A 25,502-nucleotide genomic window follows, 5' to 3' on the forward strand; every position below is an offset into this window, starting at 1 on the left:
AGGAAAAAAAGCAGTTTTTGGGTACATCAGGACAAAATTTTATTGTAAAATTCAGAAAAACATTACTTTAAATCAGGGAAATGCACCCACTGAAAACGCATTATAAATTGGTAATAAAAAATGTAAAATGCGGGAAAACTCAGGGTACTTAAAATTGAGGTTTCACTGTATCTGTTTTGGGCACACTGAAACAACTTTGTAATTGGTTGTTGGGGAAACATGCCTATGATCTGAGAATATAAATATTGTCAGAGATTTTGTTCTCGCTATCTGTGAAATGTTAAATGTGTATGTCATGGTCTTCTCGAACATATGTGTTAGCTACCTGTTTATTTCAATCAAATGTTTCCTGCAACTGCTCAGCTACTATTATTCAACCATTGTATGTAGGGATGCACCGAATCCAGAATTCGGTTCAGGATTTGGCCTTTTTCAGGAGGATTTGAATTTGGCCGAATTATTCTGCCCGGCCGAACCGGATTCTAATTTGCATATGCAAATTAGAGGCGGGGAGTGTGTGACTTTTTGTCACAAAACAAGGAAGTAAAAAATGTTTTCCCCTTCCCACCCCTAATTTGGATATGCAAATTAGGGTTCGTATTCAGGCCGAATCTTTCGCGGAGGATTCGGGGGTTCGGCCGAATCCAAAATAGTGGATTCAGTGCATCCCTAATTGTATTTATTTTTTACATTAAGGGGCAGATTTACCTAGGGTCGAGTATCGAGGGTTAATTAACCCTCGATAATCGACTGCCAAATTGAAATCCTTCGACTTCGATATTCGAATTCGAAGGATTTAGCGATATTCCTACGATCAAACGAACAAAGGAATAATCGTTCGATTGATTAAATCCTTCGAAACGAACGATATTCCTTCGATCAGAAAATTGTTAGGAAGCCTATGGGGACCTTCCCCATAGGCTAACATTGGCCTCGGTAGGTTTTAATTGGCGAACTAGGGGGTCGAAGAATTTTTTAAAGAGACAGTACTTTGACTATCGAATGGTCAAATAGTCGAACGATTTTTAGTTCGAATCGTTCAATTCAAAGTCGTAGTAGTAGTCGAAGGTCGAAGTAGCCAAATCGATGGTCGAAGTAGACATATTCGACCATTCGAAAATTCAAAGTATTTTTTCTTCTATTTCTTCACTCGAGCTAAGTAAATGGGCCCCTAAGTCAGTGTCGCTATCCAAACCCCCCCCCCCACCACCACCTTTCCCCAGCAAAACAGGTGTTTTAACATTTACACTGCGGTGCTCTTCATTTGTTCCTTCTTTCTTTCACTAGCGAAACAAAAGGAGCATAATCAAAATTCAGATGATAACAGGCAGATAAATAAATATTCTAGCAGAGGCATTACAGGTACAAACTTTTTATTAAGATATACTTTATTTTTACATAAATATGAAACACATGAAAAAGAAAGTCACATTGTTGTAGCAAAGACTGGGCAATAATGGAAACATAATGTATAGAAATATAGGAGATATTTGACAAAAGACCTATGAATTTGGCAGTATTGCATTAACTCTTAAGTGACCAACCACATGTAACTAATAATAGTGCTCAGGTCACATTTCAGGCATTTTTGTCAGCTATATTTTCCAGCATGCTGTCTCCCTCTGCGTTAATGGTGAAATGTCTGAAATTAATATCAGTACTGGATTTGCTCAGTGCTTTTTGGCCTCATGAAAACCCAGCACTTCTATGTGAAAGGAGCCAGAGCTGGCACTTTTAGGCATTTCCCTTTTAAATTAACTGAAACCAGCATGAGGTTGGGGGGGGGGGGGGTCAGCATTCAGTGTTTCTTTGCTGGCTTAAAGGGGTTGTTCACCTTTGAGTTAACCTTTATTACAATGTAGAAACTGATATTCTGAGACAATTTGTAATTGGGTTTCATTTTTTATTATTTGTGGTTTTTGGTTTATTTAGCTTTTTATTCAGCAGCTCTCCAGTTTGCAATTTCAGGGCAATCTGCTTGCTAGGCTCCAGATTTATCTAGCAACCATGCTTTGATTTGAATAAAAGACTGGACTATGATTGCAAGGAGTAGTAAAAAGTAGCAATAACAAGAATTGTTGCCTTATAGAGTCAGAAGAAAAATGCACATAATTCAAATCTATAAAAAATCTATAAAAAAAATAAAAATAATGAAGACCAGTTGAAAAGTTGTTTAGAATTGGCCATTCTGTAACATACTAAAAGTTAACTGAAAGGTGAACAACCCCTTTAATACTTTTCTGAAAATCTTCTTTCAGTGGGTATAAGTGTTGTTAAATAGTAAAGTCTGGCAACTGAAGCCCTGACAAGGAAGTTAATATTCATGGGGAGGGACATGGTGAGCCAATTGGCTAGGCACACCCCAATTAATATAACCGGTAACTTGGGCCTGAACTCTCACTGGCCCAGGATACTGTCTATAAGACTACCATGCCACTTTCTTTGATCATCAAAGACAGAATAGAACGTCATAAAAGGTTCCCCTGGCCAGTGCTTTTATTATAATCACTGGGGGGAGGGGATGCCTTCCAGTGAATATACTATTCCTTGTCATTTTGCCTGGGGCACAAAGCTATACTATACTTTACGAGGCAGATTTATCAAGGGTCGAATTTCGAATTTGAATAACTTCAAAATTTAAATTCAAAAAGACCAACCGAAATTAAATTGAAGGGTTTTTTTTTGGCCAAATAGGTCCGTTGCGATGGAATAGGTCCATTTTCAATTGAATTCTAATCTTAGATTTTTCAAAGTCCACCAATTGACTCCAAATGGGTTCAAGGAGGTCCCCCATAGGCTAAAACAGCAATTCAGCAGGTTTTAGATGGCGAATGGTCCAAGTCGAGACAGTACATGATACATTTCAATTGGAATTTTCTAATGTTTTTCAAATTTGAACAATTCCCTTCGAAGTACACAAAGATTAGCTCGAAATTCGAATTTTTTAAATTCAAATTTTCATTTCAACCATTGATAAATCTGCCCCTAATGATCTACATTTCACTGGGATTTCAAATTAAGTCTGATAATCAGCTTTCACAAGCCAAAAGACGGTTGGGAACCTCATTTCAATGCTATATGTTGAAAGAATGGCATATAACTTGGTGGGCAGAAGGATGGGGACCTATTATCAGGACCCCTGATTTAACTATTACACCAGCTGTAGGCAAAGCAAACAGTGAATCCCTGATGCTGCTCCCAGACTGATACATGTATGTATGTATGTATGTATGTATGCATGTATGTATGTATGCATGTACACCTTTGTGTTGCAATTTCAGCTCTATTATAAGAAAAACTTGTGTACAGCCAGATGTCTACATATTTTTACATAGGTGTATCAAACACTGATCCTCCGTTTATGACTATGAAGATTTTCATTCATCCAGGTCATGGTATATCCAAGTAATTCTAAAACAACTGGACTTGCTGAGTAATCATTGAAGATGTTTCAGAATCACACCTCTGTGAGTTTCAGACGTCACCTCTCTGAAATGTTACAATGTGCCATTGTGATTGGATTAGTGGAAGAGTTTATATGCCCGAGAACTTCCCACATCAATTGAACTGAAGAAGCTGCTCGGATGAGTAGTGAAACGTCTTCAATGATTACTCAGCAAGTCCAGTTGTTTTAGAATTACTTATGCAAGAGATCCTCAGTTTAATTACCCTGTATCATTTTCTTAGTTTATAATCCACGTTGGCATTTAACTCATACAAGGCAAATCTGTGTCATTTAACATAACTGCAAGTTTAGGTTTTCAAATGTTTATCAATGAAGGAAGGCAAGAATCATAAAGGGCAGTTGCCCAATATGACAACAGTACTTGCTCATTATTTTTCTGTTTGAAATTTAAAAGAATAAATGTCTTATACCACATTGGAAGGGTGGCTTAAGGTCGGCTGGGAACTGGATGGCAGACACTTTGGGAATGTACAAACATTTAGTAGCTGCTGAAAAGCTGCCAGTGTGACTGGATCATTGAAGGTGAAATCTGTGAGTATAATTAAAGGCTGGCTTCAAAAGAACTGTGCGTTTCTCTTTAAATTGTATTCAAAATTAACTGAATTGAACATATTTACAAAACAGAAGTCCTCAGACTTCACATGATATATTGTCAACTAAATGTCAAACCACGCTGTGCTTGCATATAGACATGTTTATTGCAGATGCATATTTAGGATTATTGGTACATTTGCTTCTTTTGTAACTTGCAAAGAAGGAGAAGCAGACCCTGCTCTATCACTCTCACTAGAGACAATGGGGCTCATTTATAAACACTGGGAAAATTTGCACTTGTGCAGTAACCCATAGCAACCAATCCGTTATTTGCTTTTATCAGCCAGCTGCAGGTTGAACAGTAAAAGCAATCATTTGATTGGTTGCCATGTGTAACTGCCCAGTTGCAAATTTGCCCAGTGTTTATAAATGAGCTTTCAGCGACATCAAGTAAATCTTATTGAGGAGCAGGCCACTCATGAACCAATGGAATTAAGAAGAAGCTGCTTCACTATACCCAATGGGCAATGCAATTGAAAACATTCTGGAAGCTAGTGACGTGCATATGCACCCTTTCTCAAGTCAAGTCCAACTTTGCAACCTAACACAAAAGCAGCTACTTACAATGTCAACATTAGATCTTACAACTTGAGGAAAACAGGACCCTTTACCATAATGACATATCCATACAATAAAATATTTTTGGAAATAATCTTGCATCTGAGCTAAGAACACAAAGTTGTTTACCGTTAATTCTTTTCCTTACACCTTAGAAAGAAGCCCTGACTCTGGAGCACTTGCTTTGATAAGATTTTGGATTTCCTTGAATTTTGGATGGTCCTTGTCAGCTACCAACTGTAGGAGTATCGCTTCGCTTGTTGTAATTATTATTCCATTACGTGCTAAGCGCTGGAAAGAGAAGAGAATTGCCATTATTTGTTAGAAAAGTTATAAATCAGAAAACACACTTGCATAATCAAAGGTAATAAAAACAAAATCAAAATCGTATTTTTAATTGATCCACAGAACATTGCCTCCCTCTACCTTAGCATAGAAACATATGGGAGTTTCATACAGCTTTGCAGAAATACACAAGGAGCATTTACAAATGCCAAGTTCAAGTGCACTGCCCCATTAGCATGAAGTAAAGACAGGGGTCTAAGCATCATGCACCCACAAACTATAGAGTGTGTGAGTGTGTGTGAGTGTGTGTGAGTGTGTGTGTGTGAGTGTGTGTGTGTGAGTGTGTGTGTGTGTAAGTTACTGAATGCATGGTCTACATGGTCTGTAAAACTGTACTTCTGAATAATATGACTCTCAAGTGATCTTGTAGTTCTTTTGTTACAATATACCAGATGTTTGTGTCATTTGCCTGCAGTCCTGTTATTTTCTGTGCTGCAAATGTTAGCACAATGTCATTCATTCTATGAAAGAATTTAATTTGCCTTTATGCCACAATCGGTTAATGGCTTAGCTCAAATGTTTGCCAGGGGCATGGAACAACAGGTCTAATTGCAATCTAGTCCAGTTATTCAGTGCTTAAGTAAGTCTGCACACATTCAATCTTTTTACATCTAAGTTACAACAGACTAGACTGCGTTCTATGTCAGACAGTTCATCACTGCAAACATATAAAAGAAAAGTTTTTTAAACACAAGGATTTAGACAGAGACCAACTAAAAGTCATCTGGTGCCAGCTAAACAGCACTGGAAAATAACACTCCACTCATATCCCTTGGGAATCTTTGACTCTGTTAAGAAGCTAAATGACAGCTTTTCCCAATAAAGGGCAAAAAAAAATTAAGTCAAACAAATTTCATATTATTATGGCTGGGTTCTTAAATAAATCCATTAAAATCCTTATAAACAGGCTAAATAAACATATACATACATACATATAAATCTATGGCTACATAAAAAATACTGAAAGTATCTATTTGGATAATTCAGTAGCTGTGAAACTGGTCATCATGCACATTAGTCTATGCTTCAATGAAGCTTACAATCCCTTCCATATATCTAACCGCAAAAGATTCTGCCTAATCTTGAACACAAACCACATCCTAATTTGCATATTTGAAATTAAGCTTGGTTGTTAGGTTTCCGCTGATCTTTTGTGTCTATGAAACACTCATCCATGAAGTCATTAAAGTGTATTTTCTGAGCATTAAATATAAATGAAGAGTCATAATATTTTCACTAATAAGCAAAAGGCAAGTAATTAGTGAGCTAAATGGTTCCAAAGTCTCTAGGAGGGAGTGTTGCTCTGTTTAGAGGCAACAATCACAGATACAACATCTTTCAGTTAATGGACTGAAATTTTTCAAAGTGTATCCATTATCTCAATGGGGCTTTCTGGTGTCCTCTATTTTACATATTAGGTATTGTCAAATTCTAAATAAAAGTAAGACAACAAATGCAAACTTATTTTAGAAGTATCTCAGTCAATGCCAATGCTCAATCACTGTGACACTTCAGCTAGACCTAATTTATGTGCCTTTACAGTCACAGATATCAGTGGGTGGACATAATGAGTGGTCCATCTGTGGGTCTTTGTAACACTGACCAATCACTTTGCTGCAATGATGTTTTATTCTCACCTCCAAAGCAAACATTCTATCCATCATACTTCTTGAAGAGGTTGCATCAGCCACAATGTGGACTTCTACCCCTCGGCCAATCAAATCCAATGCCGTTTGCTGAATGCATACATGTGTCTGGAAGAAACATAGTTCTGAGAAATTAAATACATTAAAATCCAACAGCAGTTTATTATTATTCAAAATGCTTAGAAAGCCAGCAATGCCAATCCCCATGTCATATTCCTTCCTGAAGTGCTGGCTCCTTCTCACAGCTCAGAATTAGGTACAATGAACTGAGATGACTGTCTTCACACCAATATTACAGCTAAAAAAATACATTTGTTGGTTCAAGAATAACATTTTAAATAGTAGAGTGAATTATTTGCAATATAAACAGTGTAACTTAAAAATAGAAAGTAAACCATAAAAATCATGACAGTATCCCTTTAACCTTGCTACATGCTGTCCTTATTTACTGCTCTCTGCCATTTGCTACTGTTCTGCATTCTGTAGCCTTCTTGGCTAAACCATCCATGATCTATGCAAGGAGCAGCAAACACCCACGCTCAACATCAATTCAAAAAACAGGGCTTGTGCTGAACATACTTTTTAAACATTATCTGAATCACAAAAATATCTACAGTTTTTGTTAGTTCTTGAGCTATAGAGGGCAACAATGAGAACTGAAGCTACTGCATGTCTGGGCCTTGTGTTGTAGACAAATAGATTACCAGAGCACAGATAATCCTCCTGTATAATGGACTTCTACCTTGCACTGGTAATTACATGATCCACCACTCAGGGAGGTATCTACTTTGCTAGTGTATGAGCAAGTACACAATTGTGGTATGCTGTATCGAAGGCAAAAGGGGGCAAACCACTTTTTGCATATGGTATATAAATGAATACCGCTCACCGATGTTCCTCTGTAAACTGCAGGCGGGTGCTGGATTACCCTTGGCGTCCCACGCCACACAAGATAGGAGGAAGAAGAATCGGATTTCGATTCTTCTTCCTCCTACTTTTTGCATATGGACAGTCCCTTGATAAGATCCCCCACTGAAAAGCTTTAAATGAAATAATTCTTATTTTGCATACCACAATATTTATAGTTTAAGTATTTATTAAATGGTGATGTATATCAAAGGATCAATATTAAAAAAAAAAGGCATACATACTTCTACTCCAAAAAGCACAACACTGCGTACTCCTGGGAGTTCTGCTAATGCGGCCTCAACTTCAGGTAAAACCATAGAGAACTTGGTCTTTGGGAGGACAAGCTTCACTCCGGTAAGGTCAAGTTCCTGGACGGTACCTCCAAGACCTTTGGGATACTGTTCTGTGACAATAACTGGTATTCCTAAAATCCGTGCTCCTTGGAGCTAGAAGTAAAAAGCAAGTTTCATTAAAACAATAATTTACTCCAATTTCTCTTAGAATAATAATTTTGTCACTCAAACTTACCAGTCTTTGTCCTACACTGATTATGTCTCCAAAATACTTAATTGCAGGCCGAAATCGCTCTTGCATGTCACAGCAGAAAAACACCGTACTTGCTGGTGTAAGGTTCCCAAGGGTGGTGAGCTAAATAAATGTAAATTAGAAAGTGAAAATATAAAGAAATTCCCATATAAAATACAAATCCTAAGTGTGATTTATAAAATAAATGTTATATTAAGGTTTAAAGTTGGCCATAGACACAAAGATACAGTTGTATGAATCTTTGATTCGTACGATTTCCAGATCATGTGTGGAGTGTCCCGACATTTTTCGTGCCAAGGCGATCAGTTGTTTAGTCGATCGGACAGGTTAGAAGATTTCTGAGTGTATTGCTTATCTGGTATCAATGGCTGATTGTCACTACTATTTGTCAGACATAACTTTCGTAAGATTGCGGTCAGTGACAGAAGTTCACCCGATTTGTTCTTTTGCTACTTTATTTGATCTGAATGGTTAGCGGTAGGTCGGGAGGCTGCACTGCACAAGCGTTCGTCCAATATTAAGGCTATATCTGCACGCCTATGGCCATCTTTACTATACAGGCATACGATCCATTATCTGGAAACCTGTTTTTAGCAGCCGCAAGGTATGGTGATACACATTACTGAAAGACCCCTTATCTGGAAAGCCCCATGTTCTGAGCATCTTGATAACAGGTCCCCTGCCTTTTATTCTTGCATGATCATCCTTAGCTTCTGTTATGTTGCTGTTGGCTCAGCTGGCAGGGTAAGTTGTCTGGCCACACCTTTCATTTTGAATTCCCAGAACATTCTGGAATGGTCAGAATCCCGAACAATAAGATATAAATGGATAGATTCTCTGAAGATATAACTAGCCAATATCACCCCCAAATGGGTGCAGCTCATAGTAACAATTAAAAAGTCTCAGTTTTTGGTCTGTGACAAGTTCAGCAAATCTAGGAGAGTAAGTAGTCTTTTAAAAATTCTATCCCGCCACCCCCCAGTTTTCTATATTACAGAGCAATAACCACATGTTAGGAGGATATCTCCTGAATAAACTGAAGAAGCTGCTCGGATGAGTGGTAAAACGTCTTCAATAATTACCCTGTAAGTCCAGTTGTTTTTTTTGTTTTTTTAATTACTTATATTAGATATACCATGACCTGGATGAATGAAAATCTTCATAGTCAAGATATTTCCTGTGTTTTACAGTCGTGCTCCAAAATCAGGAGCAGTTACATATATCCTTTGGTCTCCCAGGAAACTTGTCTGACAGTTAGATTCCTAGGGGGTTTCAATTAAAATGCCAGAGCTCAACAGAGCTTCCAGGCTTTGAATTTTGATTTATACTATTTTACACTGGCCTCAAAGAAATGCATAGACCATAAAAATTTTATATAAAAAAACAGAAAGAGGAAATCAGCAGCACATGTCCATAGTTTAATAAACAAGTCCCTAATAGTCTTCTCATTTTAATACAAATCTGCATTTTATTAGTAGGAGTAAACTGCCGCATGCCTTATGGAAAGGATTAACAGGAACATCTGTAGTAACCATCTCTGTACTTAACTGTCTATCCCTTGATTGTATACAAACTGGTATTTGTATAGTATGCCTTTGTTATTGAATTTATTATTCTAAACATGATAACACAGGGGCTGAATTGTACCAGTGCAGTTATCTATAGAATCCAATCAGCTGATGGTTGGCTGATCAGCCTCCTACATATTACAAGCAATTCAAGCAAATATCTGATTGCTATGGGCAAGCATTAACCTGCGTCTAAAAATATGGCACTTTGCATCTGATTAAATGATGGGGCTTACCATTCCTTCAAAAGTCTTAATTGCTACATGGCTAGTTTCACTTTTTGCAGCTTCACTTTTCCACCTAATCCATTGTTTTCAATTTGGCGACAATATTTTCTAAGTTGGAATGATTAGTGGGGAAATACACAGACACATATATGAATCAAAAGTTTGACACCTTGTTTCTTAGCATTTCTGATGCTAACCAATATACCCTTCAAGTTCATGAAATGTAGGAATATGTATAGGTCAACTGAGAAATGTTTGTGACTTTTATTTTATTCAAAACAGTCTCGATTTATATAGAAATTGACAAAAATTTTAAGTGGCTTATACTGGTATGGCATCTGTTATCCAGAATGCTGGAGACCTGTGGTTTTCTGGATAATGCATTGTTCCATAATTTGGATCTGCATACTTAAGTCTCCTAGAAAACCATGTAAACATTAAATAAACCAAATAGGCTGGTTTTGCCTCCAATAAGGATTAATTATATCTTAGTTTGGATCAAGTACAAGGTAGTGTTTTATTATTACAGAGAAAAAGGTAATCAAGTCACGGGGGAAGGAGAGTTAACATAAGAAAACATGGCCACATCAACAGAAGATTTTAAGCAGGGCTGAAGGGTCATGAACAGGGTTAAGAGGCTTACTTGTGTTAAGAAACACAAAAACTGAACGTCTGCGGAATGGAAAAAGAGTATTTTATACTGATGAATTCAAGTCTGAAATTTTCAGATCACCACAAATGTTTTTTGTAGAGCTTTGACTGGGTAGAGAACTCACAGTTTAAAAGCATCAGTTAAGCATGGAAGAGGCATGGGAGAGCGTTATGGTTTGGGGTATATTTTCCTGGCTCTAAAGTTGGAGACCTGGATAAAGTGACTAGACTGGATCAAAGCAGCAACCACAGTATTCTTAGGTGCCTTGCCACACCCTCTGGTACAAGGCTGCTAAGCATACTTCAGAACTATTTAAGGAAAAGTTAGAAGATGAAGGAAAGAAATGAACCTCACCTTAGTTGGTCAGGGCCCTTATTAATCATATGCCTATTCCGTAACTGCAATGTCTGCATCTCAAATTTAAACCATACTTTTCCTGTATTCTGGGTATTTAAGTCCCCCAGCACTTGAATGAGATAATTACTGCTAATGACTGACACTTAGCTGTTTTAGGACTGGTAAAGGCAAGATAATGGGTAAATATGGTTGACAATGCAAATGTCCTTGCCAGCATATGTAACTGAATGATAATAAAAAGCACCCTTAATTTAGGCAAATCTTATACAGTATAACTTAAAACATCAAAAGTAAAAATATGTTTTCTTCTATGCACTAGTTATCTAGCAGCAATGCTACAAATGACCAAGTGAGCAAGAATCAGAAAAACACACAATTCCATCATTTCAGAAAGATGCCTTTAATTTTTATTTGAGTCTAGCATAACATCTGCAGCAAATCACATACTAAGGGGACATAAGAATACAATGGCCTATGCTGAAGCTCGGAAGTTTAAAATTGACTACTCTATTGTATTGTATCCATATAGAGCTTAACAGTTTGCTTCTCCAGAGGATACAGGTATATTTACAGTATGTAACATCAGATGTGTCATAGTATTCCTCTGAGCTTTCCTCCCAGCATGTTTCTAGTGCTGTCTAAACCAGCTGCTGTCTAATGATCTTGGATACAACTCTGTAAATTATATAGGGCAAACGGGAAAAGGATTGCAGCTGAAGTGATATCTATAAAATGGCAAAAGATTATTTCTTATAGTACACACACACACACACACCCATCTAGCTGTAAGGAGCCACTGAATCGATTGAAAACTTTATGCTGCTTTTTCTGAGTGAAAGTATCAATAGCATTTGTTACTGAAACCCATGAACTAGAAATATTAACAGACATCTTAAGGTTGAAAGGCTATATAATAGCACTGCCTCAAAACGAAATGAAAATTGTTGGTGTTAGATAAAAAGGTACAAAAAGGACAAGAAAACTGAACGTATAATTTTAACTGGACAAGATCCTGTCCATTATGGGGCACATGTCTATATGAATGTAGAAAGTGGGACCAGTAGCCTCTGAGCAGGTGGGTTTATATTAAGCCAGACACTATATTTGTAAAAGACAAATACAAGAGTCCTCTGCACATTTTGTGCATACTGCTACTGAAAAATGCCTTACCCTTTAAACAAAACAGGGATCCATATATTGCAATATATTGTAAAAGGTCACTTATCTACTAAGCAAGGCCAATCCACTAATACTTTCTAAAATGAACTTAACAGTTATAACATCATTTTTCTGAGGAATATGGGATTTTGACAGAGCTATCCATCTGGAGGGCAAAGATATATATATATATATATATATATATATATATATATATATATATGTTACATATATATATGTATATATATATATATATATATATATATATATATATATATATATATATATATATATATATATATATATATATATACTGTATGTAACATTTGAGTTTAAGCTAGACATTTACAGATCCTAACCTGTTGGAACAATTCAAAAATGACCACTTACCTGGATCTGCAGGGGCACCAGTCTGATCTTGCATCTTTCGCTGATTATAAAACCCTTGGGCAGGTCGATGTACTGACCCCATTCTTCAGCGAAGAGCTGCACAACAAACTTGCGATGCATGTCTATCTGATCCCCATACAGACTGAGGAACTTCTGTATCAGAACCTCATAGCCTGAGCCGTGCGGTACAGAGGATGGTCTGGCAAATACTGAGAAGCAGAAGAGAACTGGAACACTATTGCTGTTGTTGCTTCCCACAATACTGATGCAGCTGTTGCTCTGACTGACACAACTGACGTTCACCTGAGCGGTGCACACTGGCTTCTCTGCCATATTCACCAAGTGCTAGGAAACAAAAGAAAGGGAAAAAATGGGTGTTTCTAGGTTTCAGTAATTATTACAATCTCTGTTTAGAGAGCCTGGCTTGAAAATGCTGCTCCGCCTACTATCACCCGAGCGAGAGGTGGAGAGACAGAGAAATCAGAAGAGAGTGGCAAGCTAGGTGACAGCCCTTCCCCAAGCCACCTTCTCTCATTCTCTCTTCCTCCTCCTCCTCCTCCTCACTCCCTCCTGCTGCAGATTGGATAAGGAAGAAAGTGTGTGATTAGTAAGTGAGAAGCCTGTTGCCATTGGTTTGCTGCCTCAGTCATTGCTTTCTCATGTGTTGCTTCAAGGGATGAAAGGAGACAATTTGATCTTTTCACTGCCAGACCTAGTGTTTCCCACCACAAATGTGGGGTCTGCTTAGTGAGCTTAGTTTTGAATGTATCTCTATCAACCTGTAAAAATCCAATGTTTGTCTGGAAGTACATTTTATAGAATAGTTTATATGTTATATAGAACCTTTAATATGTTATAAGTAAATGTCATTTTTTTGTAATTATTTCCATTCCCGAAATGCATTTCTCTAACCTGAAATTCAGAATGATCTCAGACTATAATTTTTAACTAACCCCCCCCCCCCATTCTAATGGTAATACTGCATGATTGCTCTGATTAAGGACATTAAAAACCACATAACAACAGTTTAACCACTAACCTGCTGTGTATCATGAACTCTAAAGTGCTGCCTCATAGGGACCTGACTGACAAGATGCAAGGTTGTCTGGCAAATACGTGGGCTGGGAAATGATGAAAGAGCCCCAGCAGTCAAGGGAATAACAAGGGGTTAAACAGCAAATTGGAGCTGTGCAGGACAAAAATGTAAATAATTCAAGACAAGAAAAATATTTAAAAAAAAAATAAAGGACCAACTGCTACTTATCTTAGAATATTATTTATATAAAGATTTGGGATCCATTATCTAGAAAGCTCTAAATTATGGAAATGCCGTCTCCCATAGACTCCTTTTTATCCAAATAATCCAACTTTTTAAAAATGATTTCCTTTTTCTCTGTAATAATAAAACAGTACCTTGTACTTGATACAAACTAAAATACAAACTAAGATATAATTAATCCTTATTGGAAGCAAACCCAGCCAATTGGGTTGGTTTAATGTTTAAATGATTTTCAAGTCGACTTAAGAGACCTTAGATCATAAACTCCAAAGGGCATGCACTTGTCCCCTGTTCACCTTACCATTAAACAGTTTCCTAGATGCCTGAACTGCCTTCTAGCAACATAAATTAAATAGCCACGTGCAACCTGTTACGTATATATATCTTTGCAAAAAATGCTTAAATGGGAACTAAAGTCTAAAATAGAAGAATGTTAGAAATGCTGTATTTTCTATACTAAACATAAACTTACTGCACCAGAAGCCTAATTAAACAAATGATTTATGCTTTCAAAGTTGGCAGCAGGGGGCTGTCATCTTGTATCTTAGTTAAACATCTTTGCAAGACCAAGACCATGCACATGCTCAGTGTGGTCTGGGCTTCAGTTGGGAGGCTAAGCTTAGGGATCGTCATAAATTATCAAAATAGCACAAGTCAAATCATTTCTGCCATAGAAGCTGATACAGAAAAACTGATTAATAATCAGGATATGCAGACTAGTGATGTGCGGGTCAGGGTTACCCTGACCCGCACCCGACCCTAACCCGCCCTGCACCGACCCGCGCCGGCTGCCGGGGGTCCTTTTATAGACCTGCACCGACCCACCCCATATGACGTCATAAAAGGGGCGGGGCGAGCAGACGCGAGAGTATAAAACAGGAACCCAGAAGTCGGATGCCGGCATTTGAAGGTGGCGGGAGCGGGGAGAGCAGGCTCAACGCCCCCGCCACCCGAGTGGAGCACTGCGAGGTCGACCCACGGGTATCGGCCCGCACATTACTAATGCAGACCTGAGTCTATGTATACAAATCTCTACACAGTCGCCAGCTGCTTTACAGGGAAACAAACAAAGCTGCTTAAGGTCAGGAAAGTCCCCTGCTGTTTGAAAGTATGATTGATTCCCTGCAGAGCAGTTATGGACTATCTAAAGTTTCCTGCAATATCCAACAGACCGCAGCACACTGACACGTTGTTTCTGTGAACTTTCTTTGTGATTTATTGGCTCATTATCAGTAGACAAAATAATGCGACGTTTCGAGTCACACAGGACTCTTTATCAAGCTTGATAAAGAGTCCTGTGTGACTCGAAACGAACGAAAGTTCACAGAAACAACGTGTCAGTGTGCTGCAGTCAGTTGGATATTGCATATGATTTGAAACCCATGGCAGAGTGGGAAATTGGCTGCCAAGCACCTGGTCCCAAAAGGGAAAAGAAACGGAGGTGAGCGCTTCATTCTTGTGTGGAATATCTAAAGTTTCCTATCTGCAGCTGTCAGAGCAGGTAAATAAAGGTGGAATTTCACTGTTTATTATAAAAACGTAACACATTTTTTAAATTAAAGTATATTGGAGATTGATTTATTTTTTCATTAAAGAAAGTAAAAATGGGATTTTATTTTTTTTTCCCTTTACATCCCCTTTAAGTTTGTCAATAGTGGCATGATTTGTTGGAATGTGCCTATTAGCGTATAAGAAATAATAAAGATATTAGATGTACAGGTTTGGGACTGGTTATTTAGAATGCTAAGGGCCTGGGGTTTTCCTAATAAGGGGTATTTCTGTAATTTGGAGCTCCCTAATTTGTCTACTATAAAAGCATTAAAACATTAAATAAACCCAATAGGCTGGTTTTGCCTCCTATAAGGATTAATTATATCTTAGTTTGGATCAAGTATAAGGTACTGTATTACTATTAGAGAGAAAAAGGAAAATATTTGCATAAAACAGTCTATGGGAGATGACCTTTCCTTAATTCAGGACTTTCTGGATGATGGGTTTCCAGATAACAGATCCTATAACTGTACTGGAGAGTTCCTTTACCTGTATTAGAATAATAAAAGCAAAAAAACAGCAGGTGCCAAAAAATCAATGTGGGCACTACCTAAGTAAATAGAGTTATAGTGAAGCAAAACATTAACAAAGATGGAGGATATACTCACGGTTCATATCCATAGAAAAACAACAATAGTTGTGAGTCCCTCCAAAAAATCAGTCAAAGGTAGTAAAAAAGTACAAAAAGTTTAAAAGGACATAGTGAACAAAGGCCTAACGCGTTCCGTGCCTATTGGGGGCACTTACTCATAGGCCTTAATAAACTTTTTTACTACCTTTGACTGTATAAGAATGAACCAAGTCTGTGGCCTTGTGCCTTTATGTTGCTCATGGAACACTTTCTCAAATATCCACTTCCAACAAAATTGGAATGTGGCAGGGTTGCCAGATTTACATTTGAAAACCAGACAAAGTAGCCTAAAGCCATTTTAAAAGTAGCCCAAATATAGCCCTATTTGTACACTGAACAGTCAATATGACAACAGCATATATATATATATATAATTCTATTTGTATGGCACATGTGATTATCATATACCAGATTCAGCGGCTGTAGGGCAGACAGGTTGGGACTGATAGGCTAGAACTGCAGCAAATAGAAAAGCTAGTTGCTTTCTACACCTTTCTACTCTTATTGCATTCTGGGTATTGTAGTTTCAGATTAACCTTGGCTGTAGGCCAACATGCACTGGGATGGCATTGGCACTAGTGATGTGCGGGCCCACCCGAAGCCCGCAGGACCCGCAGGTTTACCCGCGGGTCGGGCGGGTTCGGGCCGACCCCTAGACGAAATGCGCGGGGTCGCGGGCAGGTCAAGCTCTTCTCCTGCACTCTCCGCCAGCAACCTAGTACTGCCGGCTTCCGGAATTTATAGACTTCCGCCTGCTCCGCCCCTTTTGTGACATCACAGCAGGGCGGGGCGGGTGCAGGTCTATAAATAAAGGGGAGCAGAGGGCCCGGGTTGGATGCGGGTAGGGAGCGGGCGGGTTAGGGTTGAGAAATTCTCGACCCGCACATCACTAATTGGCACACTAGGGGGCTCCAAATCCATACTTTGGCTAGTTTGTACTTTGGAAAACCACCTGGGCTTGAAATTAGTAGCCCAATTTGGCGGGAAAAAAACACCAACCTGGCAACCCTTGCGGGGCGGCGTGCCACCCCTGAAATCTTGCCACAAATCTGGGCCCGATGGCACGCAGGGAGATTTTTTGTTTCATATACAAACAAATATGATGTACTTGGGACACACTGTTGTTTAAACAGCCCGCACACCTAATCCCCAGTGCTCCGAAGGAAGCCTGCATATGATTTTGCACGCTCGCAAGGGGGCAGGCGGGTGACCCTCTGGCCTAGGGGTGGCCCAAAAAGAAATCTGGCCCAGAGTGCCATCGCCCCTAGTTATTCAACAAGTAAAGGAGCTGTTATGATACTTGGGTTTAAAGGAGAAGCCCTTAATGAACCCCCCGTGTTGATGCAGTCCTGCACTATTGTAATTTGACCGTTCGGATTCGTCACATGTAGCCCAGCCGTTAGTGGGCATATGGGGTTAAGATCTGCTCATTTGGTGACCTTGCCACAGGAGTGGATCTTATAGTGTATGGCCACCTTTAGGGACATTTGCCCGGGGAGGGGGCGCTTTATATAGAGTAGGAGTTGTTTTTATTATGGGTTTGTTTCTCCTTTAAAGGAACAAGTTCTATCATCCAACACGTGCTTTTGCTCTTTAAAGGGGTTGTAATCCCAGCAGTAACGACAGCGCCCATGGGTTGCAAGGATTGGCGCAAAACCCTGTCAATCTATTTCTCGCAACAGGTATTGGTTGCACTTGCAGCAGCAGGAAGTGAGCGCCCCCCACAGGCCACAGTTATACTAAACCCATATAACAAGGTTCCAAAACACCAATCATTATCTTCTTTCTAGAAGGAGCGCATTATTACCCCCTCGTAGCGCCGCTCAGCAACAGATTATGTAGCAGCGCCTCCTAATAACAAAAAGTGCAGTAATGTTGAAGGAGATAAAAACGCTGAGTTCTGAGTTGTGTCACGAGTAACAAGGAGGAGCTCACTCACACAATCACACACTGACTTCCTTCCACACAGGCTCGCGCGTGTTGCTATGGATCAGACAGGGGCTCCTTCCACTGGCTGCGCATCCGAACTAAGGTCTAGATTTTTCCACGGCCCCTTACATGCCTGTCTGCTCCCGCCTCCTCCCCGTCCATTTGGACAATCGTTTTCGTGTTTGTAACTTGTACCCTCCCCTCCGCTCACTTAGCCAATAGAGTTTGTGCTCGCAGCCCAGCTGTCCCCTCACTGGCTCCGTCCTGCCCTGCTGTCTTGCTGTAAGCTCGCTCCCGTTCCCTCCAACTTCCGTCTTCCTCTGTGCGTGACCGAAGCGCGTGGGAGATAGAGTTGTGTGAAACATTTGTATTGTACGATAGAGAGGGAACTCCACACAAACATTACTTAATCTTTTTGAAAAGTAAACACAATTTCAAGCAACTTTGCAATATACATCAATTAAAAAATATTTTTTTTGGTTTGGAACAGTTCCCAAAGCCTAGCCCCCTGCTCTCCTGCTGATCTGTCTGACTACTTTGCTGAGCTGGCTGACTGTTACTTTGGATCAACAGCCGTCTGTCCTTAGCCTGCATCCTCCAAACCCCACAATTCCCTGCACATGTGATTTCAATAAGGAATGGACCATCACAGTGCAATGCATTGTGGGTTATGTAGTTCCTGCATGCTGTCTGTAAGCTGGCCATAGATGCAAAGATCCGATCCTTCGAATCCTCTGACCAGGTCCGGACTGAGAATTAAAATAGGCCCTGGCATTTCAGGTACACAGAGGCCCAAACCGCCTTCACCAGCCCACTAAATACTGACTTTCTATGGGAATTTATAGCAGCCCCTGGCAACCCACAGATTGCCAGTCCGGGCCTGCCTCTGACTTCCCCATCTCCCGACCTGCCACTAACCATTCAGATCAAAGTCTTACCATTCCGACCAAATAAAGTACAAAAGAACAGTTCAGCCGATGTTCTGCCCCTGACAGCAATCGTACGAAAGTTATGTCTGACAAAAGCTACTGACCGTCTCCCTCTGAAAATCGTACGACCGGCAATACACGCAGAGATATTATCAGCAGCCAACAGAAATCTTTTAACCTGTCCGATCGACCAAACGACCGATCGGTGGATAAAAAAATGTCAGGACCCTCCACACACTATCCGAAAATCGTACAAATCCTCGGTCCTCGGACCTTTGCGTATATGGCCAGCTTTAGCTGTGGAGAAGTTGTTACAATTTGTAACATCCGTGTTTAGTCCCTCCTTCCCTGCCAGGATTTCAAATGATGCAGAAAGAGAAGAACTGTTAAAAGGGTGGTTCACCTTTTAGGTAACTTTTATTATGTTATAGAACTGTCAGTTCTAAGCAACTTTTCAATTGGTTTTCATTATTTATTTTTTATAGTTATTTGCCTTTTTCTTCTGACTCTTTGCAGCTTTCATATGGGCGTCGCTGACTCCCTTCTAAAAAACAAATGCTCTGTAAGGCTACAAAAGTTATTACTTTTTATTACTCGTCTTTCTATTCAGGCCTCTCCTACTGAATCTACAGCGAAATTGAACAGTGCAGAAAGAGAGGTGCTGAACAAACCAAATAAAGTGGATGAGGAGGAAACAGAAAAAGGGAAATGGGAAAGAGAAGTAAAAAGAGGAGTTCTTTTAGTATGTAGAGAGTGATATTCTGAGACAATTTTAGGGATGCACCGAATCCAGGATTCGGTTCGGGATTCGGCCTTTTTCAGCAGGATTCGGATTTGGCCGAATCCTTCTTCCTGGCCAAACTGAATCCAAATCTTAATTTGCATATGCAAATACATATGTATATGTATAAAGGATGGAGTAACTGGATGTGTAACATAATAGCCAGAACACTACTTCCTGCTTTTCAGCTCTCTAACTCTCAGTTAGACTTGAAGGGGGGCCACATGGTACATTTCTGTTCAGTGAGTTTGCAATTGATCCTCAGCATTCAGCTCAGATTCTAAAGCAACAGATATGACCCATGTGCCTCCCTCAAGTCACTGATTGGTTACTGCCTGGTAACCAATCAGTGTAAAGCAAGAGAGCTGCAAAGCAGGAAGTAATGTTCTGGCTGTTATGTTAGACATCCAGTCACTCCAGCGTTTATACATTACATTTCTGCCTAACTAACTATATTAGAAACGTTTAGCCTATCTATTTACCCAGTTTTAATTTTTATTTTGAACAATTCCTTTAAGGGGGGGCCACGTGGGACAACTGGTCAGTGAGTTTGCAATTGATCCTCAGCATTCAGCTCAGATTCAAAAGCCACACTTATGACCCATATGCCTGCTCCTTAAGTCACTGATTGGTTACTGCCTGTGTATTTACAGCCCCATTGAAAAGAATTCAGTACGTCTACTCCTGCGCTCCCCTGCGGCTGAACGCATGAAACTGGAACGCAGGGGAGCGCAGCTAAAAACGCTTGTCTGTAAGAGCCCTAAAAAATGTCTTATTCCTTATGTCAGAGCTCACTGCCTGGCCTCCAAGCACTTTTAACTCCTTCAGCACCATGATGATCTTTTCATACTCCATTGTAGTTACACCAGCAGCCAAATCAATGTTTCCATCAGAAAAGTTTTACCAGCAGCCTGCCCTCCAGCAGTGAACACAGTCCCTCCAGCCTCCTTCCCAGCATTACACACAGGCTTACTTACGAATATGCGTTTGGCTTTTTTTTTTTTTATGGTTCGATGTCTGTCTCAAATAGCTTTTGAAAATATTAAATAGTTTGAAGCTAAATCAGTTAAGTGAGTTGCAATTAGGGATGCACCAAATCCAGGATTTGGTTCAGGATTCATAAGTTTTTAATGGTCTTAAGTTTCTGCCACATCCAAGTGTCTGGCTGAACTAAATACAAATCCTTAAATCACCTTTTGTCATACAAACAAGTAAGTTGAACATGTTATACAGCACACTGTGCATATGGTTCTTTCCCCCTTCCTTATACAAATTTGCATATGCCAATCAGGGTTCAGATTCAGTTCAAATCTTAATACATTACATTTTCGCCTAACTAACTATATTAGAAACATTTAGCCTATCTTTTTACCCAGTTTTTATTTTTATACTGAACAATTCCTTTAAGGGGGGGCCACGTGGGACATAACTGTTCAGTGAGTTTGCAATTGATCCTCAGCATTCAGCTCAGATTCAAAAGCAAACAGTTATGACCCATGTGCCTGCCCCTCAAGTCACTGATTGGTTACTGCCTGGTAACCAATCAGTGGAAACCAAGAGAGCTGCAAAGCAGGAAGTAGTGTTCTGGTTATTATGTTAGACATCCAGTCACTCCAGCCTTTATAGATTACATTTTTGGCTAACTAACTATATTAAAAACATTTTTTATTTTGCACAGCCTATCTATTTACCCAGTTTTTTATACTGAACAATTCCTTTAATGTTTGCATGATTTTCTAATAGGCCTAAGGTATGAAGATCAAAATTACAGAAAGATCCATTATCTGGAAAACCCCAGGTCTCAACCATTCTGGATAACCGGTTTAATACCTGTATTTAAAGAGGTAGCCTTTGAGTTTATTTCTGAAGAGACTAAGGGAAGATAAGGGAATATTATATTCATGGGTCGTAACATTTACTACTGGTTCCATAAATACCAAACAAAACGAATTAACTTGCCCCGCCTATATATTATATGCAATAAATCAATTTGGTAAGAGCTTATGTTTGGGCTTATTTTGTAGCTGATACTATATTATACCTGTAACCAGATGATTATACTGTTGGTATAACCAGTGGTGTAAATAGACTTATATTACTGGGCCCCACAGCAAATTATTTTTCAGGCCCCCAAAATGTCTAGAGATTTACCTGTTTTACCAATATTTATTGAAATTGTATATGAATATGAACCCGCAGGCTATGGCCCATCGTGCACATCACTAGTGTTAATCTTTTTTTTTTTTTTATAGCTTTTTTTTATTTTTATTATGCTTTTTCTTCTGACTCTTTCCAGCTTTCAAATGGGAGTTAAACACATGCTCTGCAAGGCTACACAATTATTGTTTTGCTACTTTCTAATCAAGCCTTCTCCTATTCATAGTCCAGTCTTTTATTTAAATTAGTGCATGGTTGCTAGGGTAATTTGGAACCTAGCAACCACATTGCTGAAACTGCAAATTGAAGAGCTGCTAAATAATTCCAAAACCACAAATAATAAAAATATGAAAACCAATTGCAAATTATCACTCTCTACATAATACTAAAAGTTAACTCAAAGGTGACCAACCCCTTTAAGTATGTTTTAGAACTTCTTAACTGGCCTTAATTTTTTTTTTCTTTTTTGAATGATTTGCCACCTTCTGACTCTTTCAGCTTTCAAATGGGGTCACTGACTCCATCTAAAAAACAAATGCTCGGTAAGTCTACAATGTAATTTGTTATTGCTAATTTGTACTAGGTGTCGTTCTATTCAGGCCTTCTCCTATTTATATTCCAGTCTCTTCAAAACAATGCATGGTTGCTAGGGTAATTTGGTCCCTAGCAACCAGATTGCTGACATTGCAAACTGGAGAGCTGCTGATTAAGCTAAATTTCTCAAAAGCCACAAATAATAATAAATGAAAACCAGCTGCAAATAATAGTCTCAGAATATCACTCTCTATAGCATACTAAACGTTTATTTAAATGTGAACAACCCCTTTAATATATAGGCTCATATTTTTCTATAGGCTTAAAGAGGAACAAACATGCAAAATAGTGACCAGATGAATCAAATATGCTGTTATGTCTATCAGACCAGATGTGTCAAGAATGCACTCTATTTACCTACATTTTGATTTTCTAAATGACAAAAATGTTCAGACTGAGACATTATTGATTCTTCCATGTCCAGTTTTTGTTACATTTTTCTATGCTTATATGTTTTGTTCTTACTAAGGCACATGCTGTTCATTGAAGGCTTGTTGTATGTCTGAATCCTTAAGGGCTCTTACTGACGAGTGGTTGTAGCTGTGCTCCCCTGCGTTCTGTTTTTCTGCGTTCAGCCACAGGGGAGCGCAGGAATAGACGCATTATGTTTTTTCTAATGGGGCTGTAGGCGTGTAGGTGCCGAACACAGGTTGAGACGCAACATGCTGCATTTTTCCTGTGTTCAGCGCCTACCCACGCCAGTGTGAGTACAGCCCCATTGGGCAAAAACGTAATGCGTCTATTCCTGCGCTCCCCTGAGGCTGAACGCAGAAAAATGGAACGCAGGGGAGCACAGCTACAACTGCTCGTCAGTAAGAGCCCTTAATTGCCTCTGTTGTAGCCATATGGGATTTCATTTTGTTTCCTATTAAATTAGCCGCCCACAGTGACTTTGTTTTCCTTTACTTTATACAGTAAAGTCACTTGAGTGGTAGTTACATTAAAATAATTCTAGGTTTGGAGGTGGTGGACCAACCACTTGGCTAAAAACCATCCGATTATATTCTGCTGTTTTCCTGCATCCTTAAATATCCTTGGAAGTTAATTCCTCAGGCTGCTGATCCACAGGAAACACATGGACAGCTCTTGTTTCAGTTATCTTAACAATTGGGGATTACATCTGTTTCTTCCAAAAATCATCATGCCTGCATAGATTAGGTTTTAACTTCATCTTCAATCTGCTATTCACAAGTCACTCATCTGTTGCACCATGTTTATGCTTTGTAGAGAAATTCATTTCTTTTGGATAAACTGTACAGAAAAACAGTAATTACATTCTATTTGCAGGATAAAATCCTACCCTTTCCTAATAAGCACATATTAGTCTGCATACTATTTTCTCACCATAATTTGCCTAATCTATTTATACGAATAGTATATCCTTAGTACATCCATTTATTTTGCTTTTCCACATTCTTAATTCAATGCCTAAATAAGAACATGATAAAGCCGTCCCAAAATTGCTACAAGAGGAAACTTCAAGCGATTTTGGGAGACTGGAGCGACACATGGGTTTTACAACCAGCGATTCATATTATTGCCTATGGGAAAGCTTTTTACTGGAGAGTGCAGGAGATTAGTTGCCCAGAAAAGCAGCGATTTATCTCTAGCAATTAATCATCTGGTTTGTCACTGCCCTTAGGGCTCTTACACATGAGCGTTCTGACCTGCGCTCCCCTACGTTCCGTTTTTTGGCGTTCAGCCGCAGGGGAGCGCAGGAATAGACGCAAGTCATTATTTGAAATGGGGCTGTACTCACTCAGGCGCGTGTAGGCGCCGAACGCAGGAAAAATGCAGCATGTTGCGTCTGAACCTGCGTTCGGCGCCTACACGCGCCTGAGTGAGTACAGCCCCATTTCAAATAATGACTTGCGTCTATTCCTGCGCTCCCCTGCGGCTGAACGCCAAAAAATGGAACGCAGGGGAGCGCAGGTCAGAACGCTCATGTGTAAGAGCCCTTAGTATGACCAAGAGAGTGATATTTGCAAATGGCTTTCATTTTTTATTTGTGGTTTTTGAGTGATTTTAGCTTTTTATTCAGCAGTATGAAGCAAAACATAACAATAACAATATATTTGTAGCCTTACACAGCATTCGTTTTTGGGAGTCTGCTACCCATGTTTGGAAGCTGGAAAGAGTCAGAAGAAATAATTAAACTAAATGAAAAATAATGAAGACTAATTGAAAAGTTGCTTAGAATTAGTCATTCTATAACATTAACTTAAAGGTGAACCACCCCTTTAAAAGTAATTGTACCGTGTAGGTATTTCGATCGTAGCACAAGCATACATTTTCTATTTCTGACCTACAGGATAACTTGATGCTCAAATATCTGATGCATATTAATATATCTGTACCTCCATCACTGCGTTCTAGTCTGGCCAATTGCTTGTCACTTATTTCAGGGATAGTCAACATCTCATGAATGAATCCACCAGCATTTATGGTTTAGTAAGGGCAAAATATACCAAACTCCTCATCTGCTGGTACCCTAAGCAGCTCTGCAGTTTGGGATTTCAGTAGTTATCTGGTTGCTTCTGGCGAGTTCACCCTAGCAACAGTGGTTTGAATGAGCCTCGAATATGAATACAAGAAAAGATATAAAAGGTAGAAAAAAAAGTGCAGCCTCAGAGTAATCGTTTTTTGCCCTGTTTGAATGCTGGAAGGATACAGAAGTTAAAGGAAATAATGCAAAAGCTATAACAATCAAGACCACTTAAAAACTAGCTAAGAATAGCACAATTTAGAACATGCCTTTAAACTTTACACAAATTAATGTGAGATAAAAGTGTTAAGAGTTTAGCTTCTGTATTACGTATGTTTATTGTATATGGGTGCATCCATGACAGATTATATTATGACAGCCCCCCTCAAGATTGCTGTATTCTGGGCTGCTCTTTGCATCTTCCTTCTGAAAGAAAATCTAGCAAGTTGTGCCTCCGTGTGAACATATATACAGAATACACTTTGGCTTGGAAAATAGCTAAGTGATTCATGATAGTACGGCCTTAATAATGCCTATAGAACAGTTTTAGTTGGTTGAGCTATTGATTTTGAATCCAGGTAAGAGGGTTCAGAATATTTACACTGCTTTTAATAACAATGAATTAATCTGGGGCAATGTTTACTGTTTGTTAAGATTTTGTTACAGTTTGACACAAACCCTCTATAAAGATGTCTACTGCCTTTTCTTCTAGACCTTAATCAGAAAACAGTACCATCATGGTCAGTGCAG

The 25,502-nt window shown here is 39.2% G+C and overlaps 1 protein-coding gene across 6 annotated transcripts; it reads right to left on the minus strand.

The window, feature by feature from the left end:
- Positions 1 to 1,144: 1,144 nt before the first annotated feature.
- isoc1.L (isochorismatase domain containing 1 L homeolog) lies at positions 1,145 to 18,082 on the minus strand. 6 transcript variants are annotated; one of them, XM_041582221.1, is made up of 7 exons: positions 13,456 to 13,636; positions 12,417 to 12,761; positions 8,047 to 8,166; positions 7,761 to 7,964; positions 6,601 to 6,717; positions 4,748 to 4,909; positions 1,145 to 1,283 (listed from the first exon to the last, which is right to left on the minus strand). In XM_041582221.1, the coding sequence occupies exons 1-6, from the start codon at positions 13,489 to 13,491 to the stop codon at positions 4,763 to 4,765; spliced, it is 969 nt and encodes a 322-aa protein (XP_041438155.1). In that variant the 5' UTR covers positions 13,492 to 13,636; the 3' UTR covers positions 1,145 to 1,283; positions 4,748 to 4,762.
- Between the last annotated feature and the right edge of the window lie 7,420 nt (positions 18,083 to 25,502).

The sequence above is a fragment of the Xenopus laevis genome, chromosome 1L, assembly GCF_017654675.1.
Source record: "Xenopus laevis strain J_2021 chromosome 1L, Xenopus_laevis_v10.1, whole genome shotgun sequence".
In the NCBI taxonomy this organism is placed as follows: domain Eukaryota; kingdom Metazoa; phylum Chordata; class Amphibia; order Anura; family Pipidae; genus Xenopus; species Xenopus laevis.